This window comes from Arvicola amphibius, chromosome 12, assembly GCF_903992535.2.
Source record: "Arvicola amphibius chromosome 12, mArvAmp1.2, whole genome shotgun sequence".
Classification (NCBI taxonomy): Eukaryota; Metazoa; Chordata; class Mammalia; order Rodentia; family Cricetidae; genus Arvicola; species Arvicola amphibius.
Genome location: NC_052058.2, coordinates 23,118,756 through 23,133,758, shown reverse-complemented (window position 1 = coordinate 23,133,758; position 15,003 = coordinate 23,118,756). Strand labels below are relative to the sequence as shown.

The window sequence follows — 15,003 nt, the reverse complement described above, 5'->3', positions numbered from 1 at the left end:
ATCCAGTGGCTCAGGACTACAATGCTGTGTTCCACAAACAAAGCAGAAATAAACATCTCTGAGACCATCATGGCAAGAGAAAGCAAAGGAACATGATAGGGGTCAAGTGGACAAATTCAAAACATATTTTATTTTGTATCATTTCCTTTTTTAGGGGAAAATAAAAAGAGTTAAAATGGAGTTACCCTACAATGAGGCAGCAAGGCCCACAGACGAACAAAAATCCCAGAGCCAGGATGGGTTACTTTTGAAGTTATTGACCAGTGAAATTCTATAGACTGTGTGCACCCAGGACAAACGACACCCTTGCAGGGGAGGGAAGCTGATATGAAGCCCTCCTCTCAGCTGAGGGGCTGACAGCACTTGTTAGCTGCTGTGGGAGGGAGAGTCAGTGTTTTGTAAGAAAGTAGCCCTGGTTCTTTTGCCACGCTCCACACACATACCCAAGTACATCTAGGCAGCACAAATTGGTCCATCTGAGTTTTAAAAAAAGAGGACACAAAGCTGGATGGGGAGGGCTGGTGGGATCTGGGAAGAGTTAGAGATAGGAGGGCTGGTATGACCAGAGCACATAGTGTGAAATTCTCAAAGAATTAGTAAAGATAGGAAACAAGGGGAAGACAAGTTCTGCGTGGATTTCCATATCTATAATCCCTATACGAATTGAAATTCAACCCAGTGAACATGTAAGTCCCAGATCAGCTAGGGCTATATAGTAAAACCTTGCCTCAAAAATAACAAAAAAAAAAAAATAAAAATAAATAAAAAAATTGAAAGAATAATAATAAAAAGAATGAGCTGGCAGGATTGTTCAGGAACCTCAATGTGATTCACCTGATGCAAAAAGATAAAAAGCTGGCATTGTGGCTCACATCTTTAATTCCAGCACTTAGGAAGCAGAGGCAAATAAAGCTCGGTGAGTTCAAGGCCAGCCTGGTCTACATAGTGAGTTCCAGGACAGCAATGGGCCATATAGTGAGCCTAAAAAACTAAGAAGAAAAAAAGAAAGAAAAATTACTAAAGTAATTGTTTGGAAGAAACCCAAGAAAAGCAGATAGAGTTTGTGTGGAGAGAAGAGGAACAATTCAAAAGGTCACCTTTCGCTGAGTTTTTGTGTAGCCCTGGGCTAGAAGGCTTGCTTAACATGCTGGAGGCTCTGGACTCGATTCTCAGGCCCCAGGAGAAAAATATCTTCAAAAGGTCATTGTTGTAATTTTTTTCCTACCATAAATGTTTTGTGCTTAGTGCACCCCCATTTTCTTAGCACTACTATTTTATATTATTTAAAAAGTAATTATCAATTTACTTATCAAAAATAAAAAGAAAGTCAAGCCAGAAAGAGGTGGCTCTCGCTTTTAATCCCAGCACTTGGGAGGCAAGGCAGGTGCAAGGCCAGCCTGGTCTACAAAGTGAATTTAGGTAGACCCAGAGTTGTTACACAGAGAAACCCTGTCTTGAAAAACCAAAAGAAGAAAGAAGGTCAGTTTGCCCCACCTCAGCTGGCTGCACCACGAGCACCCACCTCTGACACCACCTCGTCCAGCTGTCGCTTCAGGGACCCATTCTCCTTCTTCAGCTGCTCGTTCTCTGAAAGGGCAGCCTTCAACCTGGCCTCCAGTCCTAGCATATACTCCTTCTTCTTCTTGCGTGACTGACAAGCAGACTCACGGTTTTTTATCATCCGCTGCTGTCTCCTTAGCACAGCAATCTAGGAAAGTTACAGATTACACGGAATCACTGTACTGGTTTTGGGACAACATCAAAATATCAAAACCTACTGATTTTTCAAATTATTTCTAAACAACTTTGGTCAAAATATACATTAGTAGTTATCTAAAACACATTTAAAATATACTGCTCAAATTAAGTAAGCTCACGTCAAATGAGTAAAAAGGCTTTCTCAAACCTAGTCACTGAGGTTTTCTGAAGCACAGTGCCAAGCACCTGACTTGCTGATTAGAAAGGCCCAGAAAGTGCCTCAAAGGAGCTATGTGAGGTAGCGCACACTGACAATCCCAGGATTCCAGGCAGGAGGACTCCTGCAACTTTGAGGCCAGTGTGGCCCTATTTTAAAAAGATAAGGAAAAACATCTGGCCCAGTGAGATGGTTCAATATGTAAAGCACTGGCTGCACAAGCCTGGGACCCTGAGTGCTGAGTCTGATCCCCAGGACTCGTGAGGGTGGGAGGAGAGACCAACTCTACAGAGCTGTCTCTGACCTCCACAATGACTGCCATAGGACACACACACACATCCCAGGGAGCACTGGCCCATTCACTTGCATACACACACACACACACACACACACACACACACACACACTAATAGTAAAGTAAAATATCTAATTATTTGAAGTGTCTTTAAGTACATGTATATGCAATTTTCTCTCAGTTTTATTTATGAAGAGCTGGGTTTAGAATACCAGATAACAAAGCCTGCAAAAGCTTGCCTCCCAAAATGCCTTAATATTTGCATACAGCCTACTTACACCTGCCTTCGTACTCTTAAACCAGCAGTTCTCAACCTGTGGGTCATGGCCCCTTTGGCAAATCTTTATTGCCAAAACAAAAATATTGACATTATGGTTCATTTAGAGCTGAGAAGCACCCACAAAAATGATTTTAAGGTTGGGGTTACCACAACATGAGGAACTGTGTTAGCGTGCTGCAGCATTAGGAAGGCTGAGAACCACTGCACAGCCATTGCTGGGTTACTTAATCTAATACCATGGGCACAGTTGCTATGCTGTAACAAAGTTCTAGACATTTATAGTGTGGGTACGACTTTCTTTTTCTTTTTTCTACCTCAGAATGTTGAATCCATATATGCAAGTTCAATGTATATGAAGGGCCAAAATATCCATGCTGATTTAACACCATTGCTGGTCTTAAATTAACTAAATCCTCAAACTCTAGATCCAGTTACTCAGAAGATCACTTCTCATGTAGAGCTGGTATCAGTGCTTTTCCTCAGTAATGCACATCTTTCAAATACACAAGAAGCCAGGCTTGGTGGGACACACCTGCAATCCCAGCATTTGGGACTACAAACAGAAGGACTGCTACTTCAAAGTCAGTCTGGGCCATATGAGAGACTGTCCCAAACCAAAAACACAAATAAGAACAATAACAGCAAACCTATGAAAATACCATTTTTTTATTCTGTATAATTTACTGCCTCTTCCAATCCTTCACTCACCAAAAGTGTATTGAGTAGATGGTAATGAGCAAGTTTATTTCAATGCAAATATTCTGTTATCTCTCTCTAGTTCTGCTGTCAACTCTCCACGTGCATCCATGAATACATAGCAGACTACTGCAACAGACTCCTAGCCATGTGCATTATCTTCTAGCCCACCCTGCTACCAGCTGTAAACTCCTCAGTATATTTTTGTCTTATCGGCACTCTGCTGCAAGAACCAGCTAGTCAGTTAACTACCCTAACTAAACCAGCTAGTCAGTTAACCATCCTAACTAAACCAGCTAGTCAGTTAACCATCCTAACTAAACCAGCTAGTCAGTTAACCATCCTAACTAAACCAGCTCGTCAGTTAACCATCCTAACTAAACCAGCTAGTCAGTTAACCATCCTAACTAAACCAGCTAGTCAGTTAACTACCCTAACTAAACCAGCTAGTCAGTTAACCACCCTAACTACCCATTTTCGCTCTCACCTCCTTCACTGTGAGCACTCACTACCTAACCACACCTTCTCCTTCACTCCAGTCTCTACTCCATAATCTCCACAATAGTTTTCCATTTTTATCCATACTGTTTATTCGCACTTAATGTCATCTCCTCCACTAACCTATTTCTAAAGTCCTCACCTCTTCAATTATTCTCATCTAATTTTTTATTTTCTCTGAATATTTTGTAGTCTTATAATTTGGAAGACACAGCAAAATATTCCAATGACTTCAGCTGTTTCAACAAAGCTAACTATCTTTCTTTCACTTATATTTTAGACCTTGAAAACTAAAGTCATATCTGATACTATTTTTTGTTTAATAACCAAAAATATCTACCATTACCACACTTAATTTTTTGTTACTTTTTTTAAAAAAAAAATACAATCTACTGTTACATAATTAGCCTAATTTTGTTTGGATAGCTGGTAAGAAAGTAATCTCAAAAAAAAAAAAAAAAGACCCTCCAAAGAACCTTAACTCCATTAGGTTATACACATAGCTGGATGAGTTACTGATGTCTACGTGTTTCCCAATGGACTTCTTAAAACGTCCTACTATGGGTGCATCACAGCTCCATCAGTAAACGCAATTACAGTTTCAGATGAGTTCCTTTTAAGAAAATTGTCTTGGTTAGGGTTTCTACTGCTACGATAAACACCATAACCAAAATCCACTTGAAGAGGACGGGATTTATTTCATATTACAGTTTCTGGTCCAGCATCCAGGGAACTCAGGGAAGAACTCAAGGTGGGCTCAAAGAGACTGAAGTGGCCACATGTCACAGAGACTACATGGGTCTGTGCTGGGTCCTCTTCATATATACTATGGTTGTGTAACTTGGTGTTCCTGTGGGACTCCTAACAGTGCGAGTGGGCACTGTCTCTGACTCTTTTGCCAGCTTTTGGGACCCTTTTCCTCCTACTGAGTTGCCTTGCTCAGCCTTGATATGAGGATTACTGCCTGGTCGTACTGTATCTTGTTGTGTCATTTTGATTGATGTCCCTAGGAGACCTGCTCTTTTCTGGTGGGGAGAAGTGGAGAAAGAGGATCTGTGAGGGAGGGAGTGATGGGAGGCGTAGAGGAAAGGGAAGCTGTGGTTGGAATGTATTGTACAAGAGAACAATAAACAATTTTTAAAATTTTTATAAGCATACATTATCTTGAAAATTGTCGTATAAAGGAATATACAATTAAGAGTTGGACAAATAATTTGGAGGTTAAAAAAAAGAATTCAAGGCAGGAATCTAGAGTCAGGAACTGATGAAGAGACCATAGAATTTTCTCAGCCTGCTTTTTTATAGCACCCAGGACTACTAGCCCAGGGTTGGCACCACCCACAATGGGCTGGGTCCGTCCACATCAATCACTAAGAAAATAGACCCCTGCCTTGTCCAATCTCATGGGGGCATTTTCTCAATTGAGGTTCCCTCTTCCAAAATAAACCTATCTTGTGTCAAGTGGACATAAAAACTAGCCAGCACACTATAATAGCAAACTTATAGCTTCCCAAGTACTGTATTTCCTAGCAACAGTGGTATACTATAACTAAATGATCTCCCAGCATCAAATACTGTCAACCATCTTTAGTCAGGACACACAAAGAAAAACATTCCGTGAGTTGTCAAAAAGGATGCTTTTTTTTTTTCACTTTTAACTGAAACTCCACAAAGAAGGCTGATTTTACATACCGGCCATCGCAATAGTTCCCAGTTCTATATATCTCTAGAACTGCTTTTGTTATTATTCCCATAACTGCTTACATTATGATGACTATCAAAGTAATACCAAATATACACAGATAGACAGAGGAAGAGAAGGAGGAAGGGGGAGGGGGAAGAGGGAGCAAACCCATGACAAATTGATTACTCATCAATTTCAAAACACTCTCAGGACAATCCTCTTTGTTCCAGTGAACATCAGTTTTAGGCAGCTTCATTTTTCCTGGGAAAGTCAATGTCCGTAATTAATACTTAATACTAGGTGCTGAAGTGCATGGAACACTGAGCAAACACATAAAAGAGAAGGTTCCCAGATGGAAGACTTTATACTAAAAGTTAGATAAAAGGCAACTTTAAAGGCTAATTAATCTATGGAATTTAGGGAGGCTTACAAATGGTACACCATTTAATAAATTTCAAACAAGGATTAGGCATTTCTATAAACAGAAAAAGCACCGCACATTATCCACAGCATGAAGATTTCAAAGGCTGTCAACCCCACATGCCTCAGTCTAAAAACAAAAAAAAATGAAAACCACCTGTGGCCTAAATAGTCTGTTTTTTCTATAGAAAAAGACCCATTGTAACAGTCTGAAAATATTCAGCCTTACAATAAAAGCAGAGTAAAAAACTGTATAAATAAATGAAATGCGTAGAGTCAAAAAGGACAGGGCTGCCTACTCTATATTCTCAGCAAGTGTCTTAGCTATCTGAATACACAATATTAAATTATTGCTTCTTAGACCAAAAGAGCATAAAAATAATTTTTAGACTAAGCATACACACACCCCTGGTGTTCTGAGGAAGTATTTGCTTTCGTTTTGTTTAAAATTCTGTCGGGGTTACACTGACTTTTTTACATATATGCTGTATCAGAATCATTCCAGACAGGAAGAATGGCAGCATAATTATAATCCCCTTTTGTCTCAATTACTATGGATTTTCCAGATTCCCTTTAAGGAAACCATAATCAAGCCAGCATTATAGCATACACCTGTAATCCGAGCGCTGAGAAGCAGACGAGAATTGTTGAGTCAGGGTCAGCCTGGTCTACAGTAGCAGGTTTCAAGTTAGTCAGGGTTACACAATAAGACTATGTCTCAAAAACAAAGTAAAACAAAAAGTTTAATAAATAAATGTCTCATTTGAACCACTGTTAGAGAGTAGAAAAATCAAGGCATGAATAGAGGTCAGCTGAGCTTCAAACCTCTTGCAACTTATTTAGTAGCTCCACCAGGCTTTCATGGACCACAGTCCACACAAAGGGTCTGGATACACCAGCATGGACGATGTGCTGTTTGGCTACTCGAATTATGGCTGTCTAGAATACAGAAGCTTACGAACTGCCTATGTCTGGAGGCTAGCTCACCACTGTTAGCGTTCTGTTACAAACATGGAAATTGAAAGACTGGCTCACTAGTTCACTGACGCACCCCAATCAAGGCCACACCAGATGGTTTAAAAGACCCTAATGGGCCAAGGGGTCGCCCGCTCCTGCTGCTGAGCACCACACCTGGCATTGGAAAAGAGAATAAAATCAACTAAAGGGAAAGTCCACAGCTGCAAAGGATTCACCCATTAGTGCCACTGCACTAGGAAGTGTGAGGTTTTCCTTATAAAACAAACATTAATTTGCATATAAGAGACTTATGTAAAAGGAAAATTTTCACAAATAACTAAGTTCCTTTTGAAACTTGAGTCAGTTTAAAAGGCAAAGCTTCAAAACTGCCCACATTTTGTTTTTAATATTAAAAGCTTTACCAACTGATAAATACTTTATTTAAAACCCCTTGACAAACAAAATGATGTTTAGAACCTTCAGTCTAAGATGCTGCTTAAAAAAAAATGAGCTGCAAACACTATAAACTACGGCAGGATAAGAGTGGGGTACTTCTATGCTTACAAACACATTCGAACACCTCAGGAAAGCTTAGTCCAGAACAAGAACAGCGTGCAGTCAGAGAACAACTGTTATTGGAGAATATTATTTTTAGGTGTGTGACTTTTGTTTATGCTGCATTTGTTTAACTCTGTGAAGCTGTGTTGCTGTGCCTGTCTAAAACACATGATGTCCTAATAAAACAATGAATGGCCAATAGCAAGGAAGGAGAAAAACTAGGCAAGGCTAGCAGGCAGAGCAGAAATAGACATCTAGGAGGAAAAAGGAGGAGCAACGAGAGAACAAGGAGAGGAGGACATCAGGGGCCAGCCACCCAGCTACACAGCAAGCCATGGAGAAAGAAGTAAATAAAGGTATATTTTGTGGGATTCCCCTCTGTATGCTGTAATCACATAATGAATAAAGAAACTGCGTTGGACCTATACTATAGCAGGGCAGAACTTAGGTGGGGAAAGCTAGGCTGAATGCTGGGAGAAAGAGGGCGGAGTCAGAGAGAAGCCATGGAGCTACTGCCAGAGACAGACACACTGAAACTTGCTGATAGGCCACAACCTCGTGGTGATGCACAGATGAATGGAGATGGGTTAAATTAAGAGGTTAAGAGTTAGCAAATAAGAAGCGAGAGCTAATGGGCCAAGCAGTTATTTAAATAATATGGTTTCTGTGTGATTATTTCGGGGCTGAGCTGCCAGGCAGCCGGGAAACTAACGGCCTCCTTACAACAGGTATACACAAATAGAGAAAGATAAAAGTTCAGAGACAACAGGTAGTCAGGATAATTTAAGAAAAGCTGACAAAAAAACAAGTCAAGCTAGGCCGGGCATTCATAACTAAGAATAAGACTCCATGTGTAATTTATTTGGGAGCTGGGTGGTGGGCCCCCAAAAAAGCCAAGAGTAAAATATCCCACAGCACTCTGTGAACCACTTCTAACCTTCATGGGTTCCACAATCAGACTTAGGACTCGGGTCACCAGGCTTGTGCAAGTGCTAAGCCCACTGAGCTAAGTCACTGAACAGACTGGCTTTTTTAATTAGACTGATGATTCCACAGCTCTGTAAATAAATGTGAAACTACTAATGTACACTTCAAAACAAAACGAGTAGAGCTCAGGGTAGAAGAGCACTTCACTAGCATGTATAGGGCTCTGGGTTCGATCTCTAATACTGTATATGCATTATCTCAATGGAGTTGTTTTAAAAAATAACATATGAACTTGTTAATCAAACACAACAAGAAACTATAAAGAATTATGTGAGGAAATCCTGGCACTCAGGAGATAGAGAGGATTCAGGAATTCAAAGCCAACCTTGGCTATATAGTAAGTACTCAGTCAGCCTGGGCTACATGACATCTTACCTTAAAAAAAAAAAGGGAAGAGAGAAATCATGCCAAGAAAATAGTGACATACAGAGATTAGAATGGCATTTGGTAAACTCTATCAAAACTGAGACAGTACCTATCTTCTGTCCCTGCAATTCCAATTTCAGAAATTCCTCAGATATACTTGCACAGAGACAAAATAAAGTATGTACCAAGATATTCAGAGGAAGACTGTTCACAAAGAAAAGACTACAAAAAAATGTAAATTATGGAACCTCTATGAAATAGACTCCCATTCAGCTTTTCTTAAAGTGCATTTATTTTTTTAAGATTTACTTATTTTTATTTTGTGTGTGGCTGTTTTGCCTCCATGATTATTTATGCACTATGTGCATGCAGTACCCACAGAAGCCAGAAAATGGAATTGGATCCCCTGGAACTAGAGTTACAGGCAGCTATGAGCCACCATGTTGGTAATGAGAGTCGAATCAAGGTCTTCTGGGAGAGCAGCCAGTGCTCTTAACCACTGAGCCATCTCCATCCCCTACCTTTCAGCAGCTTTAAGTACTGGGAAAATCTCCAAGATATATTAAGTAAGAAAAGCAAGTGTGTGTGTGTGTGTGTGTGTGTGTGTGTAAGGTACTATTTCTGTAGAAAAGGTCAGGCAGTAAAACCTGTAAGTATGTGCATATTAAAGAGCCACCTCAGGACAGATAGACACAAAACTAGGGAGGCTGATTTTGAGCAGAGGCGCTGATTGTCAAAGCACTGTGTCCCTACAGTAAACTCCAAGGTAAGACTGTAGGGATCTGAGAAAAGAGGGGATAAGTATTCAATTATTTAGGATATAAGTCAGCATCCTTTTAAATAATTAATTATTAGCTTTAGTGTTAAATAAAGAACACTAAATTTAGCCAAGCATGGTGGTGCACTCCTTTAATCCCAGCACTAGGGAAACAGAAGCAGGCAGACCTGTGAGTTCAAGGCCAAATTGGTCTACGTAGCAAATACCAGGCCAGCCAGGAACGCACAGTGAGACCCTGTCTCTAAAAGACAAGACCACTAAAGCTGACACAACATGAATCCATCACAATGCAGAACATGGGGGCAGGGGCTGTTTGTTGACCTTCCCAAAGCCACTGCAACCATAAATTAAATTTCCAAAATCCTTATTCAAGATAAATCTTTTAGAAGTACCAAAACTCCATTTAAGAGAAACTTTAACAAAGCATAATTTTCTTTGATTTGCAGTCACTGGTAGCAGCAAAGCCAAAACCTAGTCAGCACAAAGTGACTTTTTCCTTCTAAAATCTGGACAGCTTCTGAGAAGCACCAGATCTTTCCTACTGAAATTGTTCTGACAGATTCCTTGACTTTGCAGCCTAAAGAAATACCATGATCTCGGTGCTCGCTCTGTTAAAAGCATTTAGTTGCTAAAAATTGTCTCCTCATTCTTTCTCTTCTTCCATCTAAGACAGCTGTAGAATCAAAAGGGGTTCAACTCCCATTTAGTTCTAAGAGAGGACCTGGGGTGTTTAGCGTCTAGAGTTTAGCTTTTTTTTTTCTGAAAAAGAACACAGGTAGAGCGTCTGTCACTTTACACTGCAAATAGATTATTATAGCATCGTATTCTTTTGAAAGACAGGCTGCTGGGGTCTCTCATGGGTTTTGTTCCTATACGTCATCTTACTGCAGGCTAAGTATGCAAAGTTATAACCACTGGGTGGGTGGGTATCAAGGCCATTTCTTGGGGTTAGGTTCCCAACAAGCAACTTTGAAAAAAGAGGTAGAGAGTCCCTCTGGAAAAGGAGGAACTTCCTGCTTGTTTTAAAAATGAAAGATTCCCCAAGTTCACACCTGTCCACTGAATGAAAAGCAACAGTGTGTGCAAGTGTATCCACAGGAGGTCACATCACATCACATCACCTCCATGTTCACAAACCAACACCTAAAATCTCTAACTCTTTAACACCATTTCTAGAAAAAAGAAAAGCAAAATCCAATTTGGAATGCTGAGAGAATGCCCTTCTCAGCATTTCTAATGATTGCAGGCATGTGGGAAGGAATCCTCCCCAACCTAGAACCCTTCTTTTTATGATGGCTCTGTGGACCTGACCCAGGAAAGCTCCAAAAGACAGTCGTCTTGGAAGGGGGGGTATCAAGGTCTCTAGTCAAAGAAGATGGGAAAAGTGTGCAAGGTGATAAATAGTTCAATAGATATTCCATGGGACAGATGGGCAGGCAGAAAGAAATGGCAGGGGCTCCTGGCAATAGAGTTAGTGCTTCTCATTCAACCTCCCCTTAGTTCTAGTTCTGTACTAATTCGTGGTCATTTCCTTTCCATTGTTTCAGCCTACGCATTTCATTAAGTCTTAGCTCTTCCTTGGCCCACTACAGAATATATAGAATAATTTCACATTTTTCATGGTCCTTTATCCCGATAACTCAAATAATATAATTTTCAAATCTTAAACTAGGGTCATTACAGTTCATAAACAGTTGAAATGGTGATGAGAAGAGACGGAAATAATAAGGGTAACACGAACTTAAACAGAAAATTTTCAAGCTCATAACTTGACACCTGGCAGTGTTCAACCACCCTTCAAAGAAGGCTAAGTATGCTCTCTATCAAGCCACCTTTATAAGTCAGTCCATGATTGCATTCATTAGCAGACTACATAGAGAATGTCTACACTAAAATAAAATGTCTACTTTTTTTCATCAGGATCAGAGCCAAAACCAAATTGTACTTCCTAAAAGTGTAGGTGAGTTTTCCAAGAGTTAAACATAACAGATTTACCAGCAAAACGCAAGACTGAAATTATAATTTGAACCAGACAAATTGTTTCATAACAGAAGATGTGGCACTTACTGCCGTCTGCAGAATATGGTATGCTAGAAACGCTACTTATGGCAGCAGGCCCTAGAGAAGGAAGCCTGCCAAACAAAAGAATTCAAAACAGGTAGGGGAAAAGTAGCTATGTCAGCATTACAAAGCCACAAAAGATTGATACAATTTTTTTCTGAATTACAACCTCTTCACCATTTGGTCTAAAAGCACAAAAATTATATGAAAAATAAAATTGGAGGGGGGTACATTTTGAATCAAGACTGTATCTACATTAATTAAAATTTAATGAGACTTTTTAAAAACGTACATTAACACAGAGACTGTTCCAGTGGACCGCAGTCTTCTCTACAGCTCCTGCTAGAAAAGGTTTACTCTGGGTTCCTTAGGTGGGGTTGGCCAGCTGATAGGACAAACTAATGCTTTTCTACATTATGTAAATATGAAAAACTCACACTGAACAGTCTTGACTGAGTTCCTGTGTGGTGGTTTAGATAAGAATGGCCCTCATAGGCTCATATATTTGAATCCTTTGTCACCAGTGAGTAGCACTATTTGAGAAGGATTAGGAGGTGTGGCCTTATGGAAATGGGCTTCCAGGTTTCAAAAGCCCATGCTAGACCCAGTCCCCTCTGTCTCCTTTTGGATCAGGATGTAGCTCTCAAGCTGCTTCTTCAGAAGCACACCTGCATGTTACCAGGCTCCCCATCATGACGATAATGGACTAAACCTGTGAAACTGTACATAAGCCCCCAATTAAATGCTTTCTCTTATCAGGGCTGCCTTGGTCATGGCGTCTCTTCACAGCAACAGAAGAGTGCCTAAGGCATCCTGATAGGCTAGCTCGGTGAAAATGGCACAAAAACCTCAGTGCAGGCTGACTAGAAAGTCATTCTAATAGTCTTTTAGGTTTCTTACATTCCACACAGGCTACATTAATCTTTCTTTTATAATTCTATCAGTTCTAAATTCTAAAAGTTGACTAGCCCATAAATATTGCTAGCAATAAAAGATAACACGCATCAGTACAAAACATTCTTATCTCAAACTTCCTCCAGTTCCTCAGTGTTAACTGAGACTCTGTCAGCAAGTTACTCAAAACTTCCCAGAGTACTCTACAAAAGCCATGTTAACATATGTTCTTTCACATCAAACAACTCATGAAAGCTGTCTGGCTAAGAGACCAGCATGTAATTAACTGAATATATTTGGAGAGTACAAATGGGTCAGTGAATGCATGATGATTGTCAACCTTCAGATGCCGGGTGACCACATACAGTCTAAAAGAAAACAACGGCCTCCAGCTTCTAAACACCATGGCTGTATATAAAAGCTTGGGATTAGAAGAGGCCCTTCCACCACTTATCTGTGCCTGTTACAGATAACCCACTGGAATAACTCAGAATAATTCTGCTGTCCACATGACATCCTACCTTTCCTAAAAGTTGGTTCCTATGTCTACATCCAGTCTCCTCTTTTAGTATACCCCTTGAGCAGCCAGTATGTAAATTTAAAAAACAAAACACTTGCCGGGCGGTGGTGGCGCATGCCTTTAATCCCAGCACTCGGGAGGCAGAGGCAGGCGGATCTCTGTGAGTTCGAGGCCAGCCTGGTCTACAAGAGCTAGTTCCAGGACAGGCTCTAGAAACTACAGGGAAACCCTGTCTCGAAAAACCAAAAAAAAAGAAAAAAGAAAAAAAAAAAAAAACAAAACACTTACTGGCAAACTTACCAGCAAACTTACCAAAAGCGGGCAGAGCCAGGTGCTGAAGCCACCACAAAGGTCCTAGCCATGCTGCTTACCAGGTTTTTGCTCATGCAGACAAAAACGACTAGAAATTCGCAGTAAAGACAGATTCAGAGGAAAAAACTTCTAAACATGTTCCAATGTGTTTTGCAATGTGTACAAGTTTAAGAAAGAGAGAAAATGCATATGGACAGTATAGAAAGAAATAGTTTAAAAATAGTAAAGTCTTTAGAGACAGAATTAAAGCAATATAAAAGGAAAGAGCCACGTAAGGTGGGAAATACACAAGGAATCTGGATCCTTGTATATTATTGTGTTGATTCTGAATTTTTTGATTGCTGATAAGGAAATGACAGTTGCCGACAGACATGGGACTGAAAGGGGAACTGCTGAAATAAACCAGCCTAGATATTTTAAGAATGACTTAACCTTAAAATAGAACTCAAAAAAAAAAAAAAAAAAAAAAAACATTGCTTTGGAGAAACGATTTTGCTTTTACTTCCACAGAAAACAAGAGGCTGTAGATTCCTTCAGGGTTGATATGGATCAGGTTTGATCAGGGAAGATCTCCTGAATCTTGACAGGTGATATATATTAGTAAGGTTACAGCTGGTCTTCACAGGACTTGGCCATTGTTTCAGTTTTCTCAGGGATCCCTAAAGATGCCTTTGCCTACAGACAACAAGAAGCAGTCTGGAGAACATGACACCCACATTCCCAAGAGATGGCATGGGTGGTCTTTAGTTACTTGGTGGGTTGTGGATGTTTGTTATCATTTAGGGAAATATAGGAATATAGGATAAAAAGACAACTATTAATCTCAGATATTTGGTCAAATGTAAAGCTATTTTTTATTTTTATTATGAATTTAAAGTTATTTTTGTTATACTGAATATATGTTTCTACTCTTGTTTGGGGTATTTTATTATGCAGCGCATTTAAAATGCAATGTATAATTAAGAAATGAGGTTAATAGTTAATCTATATAATCAAACTTGTAGTCACATTAGGTATATTTTCCAGGTTAAACAGGTATATTTTAGACAGATGATTTTCAAACACTTCAAAGACCTAAAGAATATGGCATTTAAAATGTTTTGTTAATATAGGGTTTTTCATGGCAATGAGACATAATTACTCCTGACAGCACCAATTTACTTCAGAGAAGATGATGGGCATCAAAGAAACTCCTTATGGGGTTTGCTTTCATTGTGGCAGGGTTAGTCACTGGGTAAAGAAACTGCTCGTGCCTTTGACTGCTGACAGTAAGCTGTACAGACTAGACAAGTGGTACACAGGAAAAGTCCTGTTGAACTTTGCCAAGACAATGCAAGACAGTCCTTTGAGATTCCTGCTTCACAGAAGAGTCTGCCAGATATTCTGCAGGACACAGAGGAAAGCAATTGATGAATTTTGCCAATACAAGGTAAGACAGTCCTTCAAATTTCCCACTTCAATGAAAAGTATACCAGATAGTCTAGGCCTATAGGCCAAAGATGAATACCCCAACATTGCAGAGGAGCTTTGGGTGACTATCCAGGCAGCTAGATGTCTCTGTTTTTAGGTAAAATTACATCCTTCTGGGGTCTTTGATGGAGTTAAAGACTAAACAGAGTCATAGTTTTCCTTAGTTATGGTAGAAAGTAAATTACTTATAAAACTTTGGAATCACTAAAGTAAGATAGATAATGGAGTATTTTCTATAAATTTACTAAATACAAATAGACTGAATATTGTAAATATAATTCTTACTTGATAAGTGGTTTTGTTATATATAGT

At 39.7% G+C, this 15,003-nt stretch overlaps 1 protein-coding gene across 1 annotated transcript in view; it reads right to left on the bottom strand.

Moving 5' to 3' along the window:
• Positions 1–15,003, bottom strand: part of Atf6 (activating transcription factor 6) — a 158,799-nt gene that overhangs the window by 108,243 nt on the left and 35,553 nt on the right. Inside the window, exon 8 of the mRNA XM_038349564.1 lies at positions 1,523–1,708. Coding sequence (XP_038205492.1) covers positions 1,523–1,708 — 186 coding nt within the window. The remainder of the gene's footprint in view (positions 1–1,522; positions 1,709–15,003) is intronic.